Source organism: Copadichromis virginalis, linkage group LG19 (assembly GCF_057382275.1).
Source record: "Copadichromis virginalis isolate Kocher_CV1m ecotype Utaka linkage group LG19, C_Virginalis_male_GT1.1, whole genome shotgun sequence".
Lineage (NCBI taxonomy): Eukaryota > Metazoa > Chordata > Actinopteri > Cichliformes > Cichlidae > Copadichromis > Copadichromis virginalis.
In genome coordinates this window covers 16559793-16572559 of record NC_140636.1, presented here as the reverse complement: position 1 = coordinate 16572559, position 12767 = coordinate 16559793, and the positions used below count along the sequence as shown (strand labels likewise).

Here is a 12767-nt window from a genome sequence, read left to right as displayed (position 1 = left end):
ATTCTATGAAGGCAGATTTATGAGCAGAGATGGGATCTGTAATATACAGAGGAATGTGGGTCAGGAATGTGCAGAACCACGGTGGGTGGTGGTGGTGGTGGTGGAGAGCTTGTAAGAAACAAGCAAACCACACAGACATGCGGTGGATATCTCCCTTCCTGCCCTCGTCCCCGGGGTCTTGCAACTTTAATGAAAACAGACTCCAAAGGATTTTTTTTTTCCTTCTCCCCATCTCTCTTTCTTCTTCCCTGTCACAAGAGAGCACCACGGCTTCTTTATAAAAAAATATATATATATTCCCCTCCATAACCCCACAGAACAGATAACAACTCGTTCAATTAAGCGACTTCGCCCACATTAAAAATTCGAGGTGAAAAGTATAGAGCGAGGGAAGGAGAAGGATGGGGCGAGTGAGGCTGTACTAAATTGTACTCTTTAATATTCGACTCAGAAATACAAAAAAAGACAAACGAAGAGGCGTGAGGCGAGGAGTCCGTGGCCTTGATTTTGATGGGGGGAAAATAAAATAATCCCTCGTCAAAATGGAAATGTGGCCACAGTGGAATCTCCACAGTAAGAGCAGAGGAAGCTGTGGAAATGTTGCAGGAAAGAAAGAGGCGGCTGGATTTTCAAACAGAGCAAGCGTGCGTCTCGAAAGGACTGAATAAATAAGCACGCCGTCGCTTGAGACGGGATCAATGACACTGACACTGAATCTGTCAGGAGGCTGAGCTCCCGCCGACACACACACACACACACACACACACACACACACACACACACAATCATTTTCCTTTCTCTCTCACACACTCGCCATCCAAACACCCCTCCCTACCCTGCCTTTCATGCTTTCTTGCCCCTCTCTTCTCCTCATCCCCATCCCCCTCAGTCGCTCTTCTCCACTCCTTCGGAAAAGAACCAAAAACAGAAGAAGCGATGGATTTGGATGGAGAGGGAATAGAAAACAACTAAACTGTGCATGCACGGGGAAGGCAGGTGTAAGACAAGACGACAAAGGATAATCACAAAATTCAAAGAGCACTCACAGGGCGATACAAACGTAAAGATTAGAGAAAATGGTTGAGGGGGTGCCGATGCAGAAACTGATATTATGTAGCAAGAATTGCTCATTTACGCTGGAGTCATACGTGCAGAAAATTACATGCATGTTTCTGCTGAGCTGCAGAAACACCGGCCTCACACAGCTCTCTGATTGGCTGCCGCCTCCACGGTTCCTTTGACACTCACACCAACTGTTCAACTGGGTTTTAGAGAGGCTCAACACAACTCAACAAAAATATAAATATACTTTGTTAGCTTCCAGCTAAATTTCTATTTTCTTAATTAGTTTTGGTGGAATTTCTCAGCTTTGATGGCAGGTTTGTTGATGGAGAGTCGCAGGCAGCTTAGAAAATTGATGGATGGTTTTATTAATACCTAAAGGTTTATACATTTTTTTCTGTATTAAATGTGTACTGTTTGTGTATTTTCCCCACTGCCATCTTCCCAAGCTCAATCTTTCTGTGTTTTTATTTTTTACATTCAGAGTCAGGTCCATAAATATTTAACTTTGGTAATATTGCCTGTGTTCTCCACCACAGTGGATTTTAAATCAGACGGTCCAGATGTGGTTGAAGTGCAGACTTTCAGCTTTGATTCAAGAGGTTTAATAAAAACATGCAATGAACCGTTTAGAATTAGGGATTTTAACTGGACAAAGTTTTTAAAAAGAAACACGTTTGAACTCAATGACTTACTGAAATCTAGAACTCGTATTCATCACCAAATGCTGTGTTTCCTCCCTTGAGCCCCTCTGCATTTACATTCATGAAGGCATTTCCTGAATGTAGACTTTGACAATGATGTGCTTTCCTCTTCGAGGGTGTTCTTGACTTGGTTAGATGCTGTGCAGTTGTTGTGCAACTCTGTTTTCATGCACTTGTCTTCCTTGAGCTGTTCGGTGCATTTAACAGCTTCCACATTTGAGTTATGTCTCAGTTTGGCACTTTTGTTCTTCCATATAATAAACTACATGAGAAAAATCCCACTTCCCACACATCTGAGTCTTTATTTTGTTGTAAAGGGAACAGAGAAGATCTATTCTAGTCACCCCACCTCTGCCCCAGGCTAATCCTCCTGTCCACCCCTCCTCACACTGATACCTTTAACTGTGAGACTCTCTAACCATGACTAAGTTGCCTTTAATAAACTGAACCAGGTGCCTTTGGCTGGTGATTTCACCGCTGTGCAGGGAATCGACGAGGACATCACTCTGTGAGTGAGAGAGATCACAGGGAAAGCCAAGCAGATCTCCAGTATTTCACGTGACCTCTCTGGAGGGTGTAAAAGCCAAGAGCAGAAGAAAGAGAGGAAATTTTCTGTGGTGATGAAGAGCGACCATGCGTACCTTCTTTGGCAGCCTGCCAGAATTCAAACGCCACTTTGAACGCCTGAGCCACCGTTAGAGTTACCGCCTGGGCCTGTTGGGACGGAGGAAGAGACAGAGACAGGAATGAGGGATGAATAATACACGATACGCATCTCATGCATTACAGGAAGGAAGGGAAGGTATGGCTGTGACACAAACAGGAAACGACCATCGACATAAGAAGGATTTTCTTCACAGATACTCGGAGAGAGGGAAGAGAAACTCGCGGACAACACGACGAGTTGTTTATGCAACTGGGAGGATACGTGGCCTTTTGACCACAATGAAATTAGTGAAGGGAAGGAAGAGGAGGGAGCGGCTCTTTCGGCAGAACTCCAGGGATGGTGAGAAAGCCGAGAGAGGGATGACAACCTGCTCGCCTTTCATGCTCCCGCTCCTTTCTTTTCCCGACTTAATATTTACACATTTGCATAAATACAAGTAAAGTGTCAGCGCGGCGACTCTCAGGTCTCTGAATAAACTGTTCTTCATGTGTGGCCAGGTGCAGAAGCTGCATGTTTTACCTGAATCCAAAATTGTATTAAGGCTCTGAAGCTGCAATGTGTGTCCTTAGCTCACATTGCATTTATTCATAGAAAACATTTCGCAGTAGATTTCTTTGCATTATGAGAAATCTGCCTCTTTAATTTCAGTTCCTTCACTCAGGGATTACATTATATTTGTTACATTATTACATTTATAACCCTATCATGTCATTTCCTGTATCCCAGCTGGGTAAGCTTTAGTCTGATCAGCAGTGGTACTGCTGGTTACAACAGTGCTTGTTTTTTAACAGACCAAAAAACAGATTTGCCAAAATGTTCAATTTACCTTTAAAATAAAGGGAAAGACAGGAAGTGTTTCATACAGAAAGTAAGTGCATATAAGTCACCTACACTTGTGTAAACTGGAGGCTGATTCTGTTATTTTTTGTGTGTGCCGGGGAAAAGAAAGAAACCTTCATTATAAAAACTAATTGCTATGACAGATTAACCTTTTATTAAACCTTCTCTTATGTCATTACTTGTCGAGCAGATTAGCACAATGACCCCGCTGAATAAGGTTTTCGCCTTTTTTACAGTGATGGGGAGCTTTGTCCTTCCTTTATCCACCCCAAAAGTTGTTTTAATTATAGTGTGAACATTAAGTTATGGATCAGGCTTTTTTCCTGGGCGAGCGATCCAAACCACACAGTAACATATTGATGACTAACCTGTGGATCATCTCCAATCCTGTCTTTTCTGAGGTTTGGTTTATTTTTTGCATCTTCTTCCTGCCGTACGATGGTGCCATCAACATGAACGACATCTTCATTATGCTAATGTGTGTATATTAGCCTAACTGTAGCTCAGTTGCTGGCATTTATTTATTGCAGTTCTGTTAAACCCTGTGGGCAATACCTGAGCAAACAGACATTTTATTGAAGCTGAATCTGGACTGTTTTGGGGCTCAAAGAAGAACAGGACTCAGACGTCCTGTCGCCCAGCGACAGTCGACAAGCTAACGTCAGCGACCACGTCGACTCTTCACACAGCAAGAGGCGTTTGAAAAATATCAACTTACTCACCATTTTCCTCTTAGCGCAGAGGAAGGCGTGACACTCGAGGGTCTCGTTGTGCTGACTCTGGACGATGTAGGCAAACACTTTGTCGTGCATTTTGTCCGCAGTGCAATATGATATTCTGAAACAAACACACACATTCAGAAAGCCTTTAATTTAAGACTCATCTGGGATTAAATGAAACTTTATCTGCTCTAAGCCCTTAAGCTATTCCAGAAATCTGACTTAAAACTGCACACGTGATCAAACAAACACACACACACACACACACACACACACACACACACACCAGCTGTGTGCAGGTACACAGCTGGACAAAGTCATAAATCTGAAAAGGAACGTGTGCAGTGGACATCTGGGCTGTTTGGTTTCTGTTACTACACACACCCACAGTGTCAACCCATAAATCACAGTGGGGACATTCCATATAAAAAACAGTTTAATCTGGAAAACAATCAGCTGCTAATAACTCCAGTATGTTTAATGATGCCACGCAAAATTTACCATGAATATTTTCCGATCTTGTAAGCCATCCGTGTTGAAATTTATGCCGTTTAATTTCAGCACTTTTGAGCCATCCTAACTTCATAAATACAGGAGATATCTACATGGATTTTTATAGGGCTGAATCGGATGAATTTAACTCCCGCTGCAAGCATCACAATCTAAAATCAAAAACTCAACTTTGTTCAAACAGGTGTCATTTAACCCTGCTGGTACCCTGTATGTTTGATGGGATTTCTGATCATTCACCAGAGAAAACTTTCAAGTCTCATATCACCGTGTGATTGAAGGAGCAGCCATCAATCTTAAAACCTCTCTTTTTTTACCCGGGGCGCTTTTGGAGCCATGATTCCTTCTGTGTTCAAATAACTTTCTAATTTTCTTTTGACAAAGAGCCGTCATGCTAATAATTTCTCTAACATAGTTTGGACCTAACATATCACCCCTGAGCTAAAACTGAAGGTTCAAGAATCCTAAAACTCTGAGCTCACAGATGAGCCTCAATCACAGAAGTACAAGCCAGGAGCTCAAGAAACTGCAGCAGCATGTTCCCCTCCAAAAATTATTAAGAGTGTAAAAGATCTTACAGCAAAAATAAATAAATAAATCAGAAATGCTGGAAAAACTAGAGCAAAAATTTCACCCTGCCTTAATGTAACTGGAGGAGCTTTAATTTCACTGTATGCTGGTAAAATTTTGCATGGCTTTGTGAAATAGGCTAAAGTTACTTTAATAAATTACAAGAATTCGCCTGGACTCTGTGCAGACCATGGGGAAAACGTGCACACGCAGAAGGTCATCTTGATGTGCGAATCCTCTGCATCGTCTGTCGCTCTGGCTCGTCAGTCTCAGGTGCAGAGTACGCTTTCAAATTAAGCCATAATAGCTTTGCTCCACTATTTGATCATGATGCCATCACTCTAACGCCAAAGACTCGAGCGCGACGGCCAGTCGGGGAGGGGATACCCAAGATGATGGAAGAAGGATATAATGAATTTCTGCCATCTGTCCTTCCTTTCTCCTTCGTGCATCATCTTCACTGTGCGATAGTCACACAGTCTGCTAACCAATGACAGACATAAAAAACTTTGGAGGGGTGAAGAATCACAGCTGTGATCTGAGGAACACAACCGAGATTTACGGGCAAATGTTTAGGCGGGAGGGCGTCGGGGAAAATTGGGTGTCAGGCAAATCTGTTTATTGGCCGTTCATCTTCTTTACGTCTGAGCTCTATGCTGAGGTCACAGCTGGACTCGCCCGGTACAGCTTTTTAATTACTATAAACTATTTATTTCTTCAAATAAGCAAGTTCATAATTAACGCAGCGTTTTTCTGGAGTAGAGGGTTGGTGCTGAACAATGACGCCAACACGGACGTGTCAGCTTCCTCTGATATCCACTTGAGTTCACGTGGACATTTTAACAAGTAAGATCGCTTACAGCCTGCAACCCAACTTCTTTATGGCCTCTTCTTAACATCTCAAATAAGGTTGAACTCATCCACCTGGATACTGCAGTTACAGCTGGAGCTGGGACATGCCCGTGACTTGTCTTAGGTCCTTTTAAAACAAAACAGTAGCAACCACTCCATGGACCTGGTGGTGGAGGGATTTGGGTGCCCGAGAGATGCCAGGAGCCACATGAGCTCATTTTCCTGTAGCACACCACCTGCGGGTGGAGCTGCAGATGTGAAGTGCTTTGTGGCAGTTGAAGGCGGACGCCTTGGAGGTCGAATCCCGGATACTTAAACTAGCTTTAATGGAGTGAGGAGGGTTGTTTTGTGGACATAAAGGTTTATGCTGCATTTTTGGTCCTGATTTCACTTTTCAGACCTGGAAGCTCTGTTTTATATGGAGTCTATTAGTTAAATAGCGAGGGAAAGATATGAAACAAAAGAAGTTAGCTGTTCTAGCTCCACCCTGTTATTTGGCTCTCCTATCACCAGCTTTAACAACACCCACACAGCCCACGGGAATAGGAGTGTCTACTCCTGCATCTCCCCAAATCCCACAGTGTATAAATTGCTGAAAATCAGCTCAGAAATCACAACTTTCAGGTTTTCTTCAGTATCCAGTTAATCCAGTGATAACAGGACATGCTGTCAGCTCTTCCTGCATCATTTTAATTTGAACAAATATGGAGCTCGGGGCTAAAACTGTAGATCCCTGCATAATTTTCTGAAGCCCATTTCGCTCACTTCCTCCAGAACGTCCTTGGTTAAAAAAAACAAAAACAAAAAAAAACATTGCTCACAAAAAAATGATGCAAATAAAAGAAATTCTTACAGAGCAAATGAAGAATTGATCTTAATGTGTTTGGATACACTTACAGCTTCCAGCAACACAATTAATCAGCTGAGTTTTATCTCCACCCAACCCTGTGACATCTGTCATTCTGCCTCACCCTCCCTTTGCACAACAGTGAAAATGTTAGCCAAGTTTAGTCCCCCCAAAAAAAAGAAAAAGAAAAACAGCCTGGAGATGGAGAGACGAGATTTTTAATATAGATAAATGGTGCATGCTGGAAAATTAGCTCCATCTTGCACAGCTAGGCGACAGTTGTTCAGTGATAAGCGATGCAAAATTGAGCAGGTGGGGAGACTTTCCTCTCAAATACAGGCAGAAACACGACTTGTCCATCACATGGCTCCATGATACCTTGAGAAAACGGTCAATAATTTAAATGTTGTCCTCAATCTGCCAGCTTTGAAAAGAAATTAGTGTACACAGCCCACATTCGTGCTGGGAAAAACGCTGGAAAGTCCCAACTCTCCTTGATTTGTCAACTCATATAAGTGGAATTTGAGAAAAGTGAATCCAGCTCGGGACCAGCAGAGGCGAGGCAACTTTTATATGCAAGCTCTGGCAGGCAAGGGAGCTCTTAAGACAAGTGTGTGTAAGACACATCTGAGGTAAAAGCTCAGACACACAGCTCCCGAGAGCACCGAGACTGATTAGAAACAGCGCTGATAGACTCCTACCCTCCCTGCCTCTCCCACCGCCTTGGGAGCGCCACACCTCCTAACACACATCTATCCAGTGATAAATGACAGCAAGAGGCGGATAACAACTTTTGCTTTATTGTGAATGATAAAGACAAGCTTAGGGTGAAACTATTTCACAAATCCAGACAACCTGGTCAGGTCAGCGGCACACAATGTTTGCCTGAGGAGGTGAAAGAGGCAGACTGACCTGTATATGGAGACGTTTTCTATCAGCTGGTTTGAGGCACTGTCACGCAGGATGATTCCACGAGGGGAGACCGTTAACGAGACTTTCTGGAGCTTTTTTCCACTGGCTTTGGCCTGGAGAAAGGAACATGTAGAGAGAGGAAAGGGTGGAAAGAGAAAGGGTGGAGGCCACAAAAACAAAAAGAGGGAGAGAGAGTTAGCTAACAGAAGGAAAAAGAGGCTAAAACCTCAGGTGCTAATCTTCATTCAGCATGGTTAAAAATAAAAACTACATAAAACATTAAAGTGGCATGTTAGACCCACTCTATCTGGAGTGGGCTGGAACAACCAACCTATTAAATGATAACTTGTATCTCTCGTAGCAGTTTTATTCATAAAAAGAATATTTTAGCTAAAAAGAAAAAAATGTGTTTTATATCCTCAAGTTTAAAATTACTCTGAGGTTGAGATGTAGAAATGCTTTAAACCTTCCCTCCGTTTCACTTTAGTGTAGTAATGTGAAGATCATTTTAACCTGGGCCTAACTGGGCCTAACTGGGCACGGAGTTCATTTCCAGCTCCACATTTTCATTCCTGGATTTATCAAAGTAGCTTCGCATGATTTCACTACATTTCACTACATATCGTACTGTGTATGACTGTGTACGTGACAAATAAAAAATTTGAATTTGAATTTGAATTTGATGCGCTGCTCAAAACAATCCTTCTTCATCATTTACCAAGGCTTGATGGAAACTAACTATTTTAGCTCTTCCACCTTTAAACATACTTGCATCTAATTGGCTGCCCATTGCACACACAAGGTTTGAATGGCAGGTGGGCGGAGCTTCTGTGTCCATCTCAGGGACATCATCAAGTTTAGAAAAAGCACCTGAAACTGTGCGCTTAGAAGAGTCTAAAGCCTGAACTTGTGGCTCTCAGGATTACTTGTACAAAGGCCTGTCATGTAATACTTCAGCCATGTTTAATATGAGCACCTCTCGTGGTTAGAGCGCCTATGTGACAGCAAATAATTCAGGGTATCGTATACAATCTATGTGGTGTCTATCGTTAGACAAAAGCACTGTCACACAAACCTGTGCGATAAAGATTATTTACTTTATCAAGTCTATTGCTTAAAATCACTCAATTCCCATTCAGGAGTAAGCATCCTCTGCAGGGGGGCATTAAGGGCAGGCAGCAGATTAGACCCAATCAGAGGCTGTGACTTCATTCACCGTGTCCCACTATTCTGCCACCGCTAACTTCATTATCCACTGAGCTGCCAGATCCAATAACATTAAGCTCTCCACCATGATAAAGCTGACTGAGTCACACAGTGTCCACATACTAATTGCATCCTCCTCTAAATATCAACCTGGGCCTCAGGGAAGCAGCCAACCAGTCACTTTTCACCGAGGTGTCGGCGAGGTCAGGTCATAACGGAGCACGCTTCTGAATGACTAAAATATTTAAGCGGCAGAGGTGATGATGAAGAAAACGTCACGTATGCTCGAGAGAAACTCATTTTCTTGGAACCGTTTTCTGAACATTAAAAAGAGATTTTAAACTACTCGTGCGTGCGTGTCTCACCGTTGCCACTATCCTCTTGACAGCTGCTGCTGAGAGCTCCTCTCCTTTGGGCTGCTCGACCATCGTGACCCCCAGATACTTGAGCTGGAACGACATGCCCTCCAGTAGGGTCTCTCTCGTGTCCGTCCAGTTCTCCGGCAGCTCTGCAACATGAGACACACACCATTGACACTTCTGCTCACCACCATTACTAGCCGTTTGCACGGCAGGCTGCAAATCCCCCCGTCAGACATGTCACCACAGCTTGCAGGCTGGCAGAACGTGTCCTTATCATGGGTCTGTACACCCTCCTTTCACAATGGTAAGATTATGCTCTTGTATGGAGTATATTACACTTGCTACATTAAAGACCGTGAGCTCAACTTAGGTGAGTAACAGGAAAAGCAAGGCCTTCAACCTGACCCTCACGGATCAACTGATTTGTTTACTAATAAACAAAACCTTAATACTAAGAATAGTTTTTGATTTAAGGGCCCTCAAGGCCAATTTACTCAGCAGCAAAACTGCACAATTTCATGTCTATGTTGTAGAGGAACAGAAACAAGCACTGGTGCGCTCCATGTTAGAGCTGTTTCCTGATTTAAAAAAACCCACTTCGGGCAAACTTTCAGTGGCGTTACCACCATGTGGTATATGCGGCTAGTCATAATAAAAGAAAAGGTTTGCTGTTCACCAACAATCAGATAGCAGACTCATGTTCTACCTATGAGTTCTTCTGTGCTTTTCAGTATCGTCACATTTTAACACTAATATAACGTAGCTGTGTGATCTTGTAAGACCAGCAGAAGAGGTTCGCAACTGTTGCTTCACTGCCTCAGATTGCAACAGTTTTCTTTTTGCATAAGACGGGATGTCCTCATCTGTGGCCTCACATTCAAATTGCATGAAATTAACAGTAGATTAAAAGCACAAAATATTCTGCTAATTCTGAGGGGGATGTGGGGAACCCACAAGGATGAATGCATAACTTTATATCATAAAATTATACATCCATTTTTTGCATCTCTTTATACTTCATCAGTAATCAAAGAAGAAGCAGCTGTAGTTTCTTTTTAATCATGCAATAAACATTTTTCCATTCATAAAGAAAAGGTGGTTTTGGCCTCACTGATACTAGTTTCAGTGTTTCTTTTAGTTTTATCTTATTCAGTGTGTGTCAGGGACAAAACCTGAGCAGTTCAGATTAGACACGACAACAAAAACAGCCGTTGAAGGCAGCTGACTCGGAGTCATGCAAACGTCCCCAAGCCTCGAGAAACATGTGCATCCATGCCTCCATAAGCTGTCTGTGATGGCGCATGTGACCAACACGAGGAGGACTAAAGCTAAAGACAAGCTTGGTTAACTGAACTGTTTTTCATACTTTGTTTTGGTGAACTATAATGACCTCTAGTTAAAAAAACAAAAAACAAAATCTATGTGCTTCATAAGGTGCCACAAAGGCTTTACCCAGACGTCACTGCTGTCACCCCAACTACATGGAGTATTTCCATCAGTAAAAATGACTCCATCAGCAAATCTCCTGTTGTTTGGTACACGGGAGAAAAGGGAAACTTCAGACAATGAAACAATGGTGATAAAGTACCTTTCAAAGGAAAAGAGCTTTATCATGAAGCTGGAAGTGTGTAGAGGAAATGTGGAGCTGCAGTTACTGACAGCCAAAGACTTTAGTTTGTTTAATTTGCATGAATCACACATTAGCAAAGCATAACGGCAGTTTTTTTAATTACTCTTCACTGCATCTGTTCTCTGCTTTCGCACTTCAAATCCGTTTCAATATCAGTAAATACACACAATTATACACACAATTAAGCACAGCCTCAGTTTCACAGTTATCCCGTTCTTTCCCATCATCAACCTTTATTCTGTTAAAAACACTGATTACAAAAACACCTACATTTAAGGGGAAAACAACATGAGCAGCGCTGTGTAGATCATACATCTCTTGCAGATTCAAGAGGAAAAACTAGTCGCTCTTTCCTGTTTGCCACATTTCATTTATAATTCTGCCAACTCCTGACAGTGAAGCTATTCATAAAAGACGGCTCAGGGCGAATTTGTTTTCGTCTTATTGTGCCATTATGAATAAAGCTTCTGCATCTGGTCAAGTAGTGCCAAATCCCCGACACCTATGTTCAACTTATGCCAGCACATCGCATTAGATACCCAACAAAGCAGAGCAAAGCGGAGTAAATTAGAAACCAGCTGCATAAACAGCAGGAAAAAAGTTTCTGAGTGGAAGTTCACACAAGTAAACAACTGCTGTCACTGTTCAGCCATTCGCTCCAACAACAAACAAGCCGAGCTCTCCTTGAAGCTTGTAAAAGGTTTAGGGCTTGCCTCTGTGTGGTGTGATTGAGTGAGGGGCAGAGGGAATCCATTTCCCCCTTCAAAAGGTCCATCGGAAAACATTATCAACGACAGCACTAACCCAGGGTCTTCGACGTGATCGGCTGTCAGTGCCACAGTGTTTCTGTCCAAGATGTGCAAACAGGTGTAAGTGGGAAGAGTTTAGGCCTTTCTAAGGGCTTCAAATTAGGGCTGAACGATTATGGAAAATAATCTAACTGCGATTTTTTGCCCCAATATTGCGATTGCGATGCGATATGCGATTATTTTTTAAGGTCTTTGTCTTCTGTATTATTAAACAAAGACAAGCAATACATCATATAGTATGGCCAATACTATATTACATTAATTTTAAACTGTTCTTTCCTGGAAGACAGACCTCTGTTATGATGACATGAGGTGATGCATGAATTGATGACTGACATTTTTATTTAACTTCTTCAATCACAACAGTATATTTGAACATACACAATAGTTTATTTTTAGCTTACAAACATCTGAGCATAAAGTGCTGGCAAGGAACCCTGGTGTAAACATTAAAATGAAAGTCAGTACAATGTGCAGATTGCAGAAATATACATAAACAAAATCAGTGGCTTTACCACACTCAGTTTTTCGACATCTGTGAACTACTAGACAGTCATTCAATTAAAAAATAATATTAAATAAATAAAACTAATAAATAAAAAATACACACATCTTACTGATCTCTGCAGTCAGTAACATTACACATAAAGTGCAAACATAATAGCAATTGTATAAACACACACACAAACACTCCTTTAAAATTTAAAGGCGTGAAATTGGACGGTCTAGTTCTGATTAGCGTCACCGCTGTCTCGGTGGAGTTTAATAAACTCGGCCGTCTGCTTCTTGCTATCTAAAATATAACCAGACACTGGTGTAAATTCTCGACTGTCTCATACTTCTGTTTAATAAGTTTTCTGTTTGACGTTTAGTCAGCTGTGTGAAAACCAAGGGGGAACCCACCCGGGGGATTAATAAAGTTTTATTTTATCTAATCTAATAACTTTAATCTCAGCCAAACCGATTTACTCACGAACAAACAAAACACTGAAAAAAGCCCAACAATAACATTTTTAGGTTGTCTAAGTGACTTATATATTACGTTTAACCCGAGCAGCGAAACTCCGCGGTGATCTG

General features: G+C 42.0%; 1 protein-coding gene across 4 annotated transcripts in view; it reads right to left on the bottom strand.

The window, feature by feature from the left end:
- Positions 1 to 12767, bottom strand: part of ldlrap1b (low density lipoprotein receptor adaptor protein 1b) — a 46488-nt gene that overhangs the window by 13043 nt on the left and 20678 nt on the right. For all 4 annotated transcript variants that reach the window (XM_085440739.1, XM_085440740.1, XM_085440737.1 and 1 more), the window contains exons 2-5: positions 9255 to 9397; positions 7684 to 7796; positions 3996 to 4110; positions 2408 to 2480 (exon numbers count right to left, since the gene is read on the bottom strand). In XM_085440739.1, the coding sequence (XP_085296865.1) occupies positions 2408 to 2480; positions 3996 to 4110; positions 7684 to 7796; positions 9255 to 9397 (444 nt within the window). The remainder of the gene's footprint in view (positions 1 to 2407; positions 2481 to 3995; positions 4111 to 7683; positions 7797 to 9254; positions 9398 to 12767) is intronic.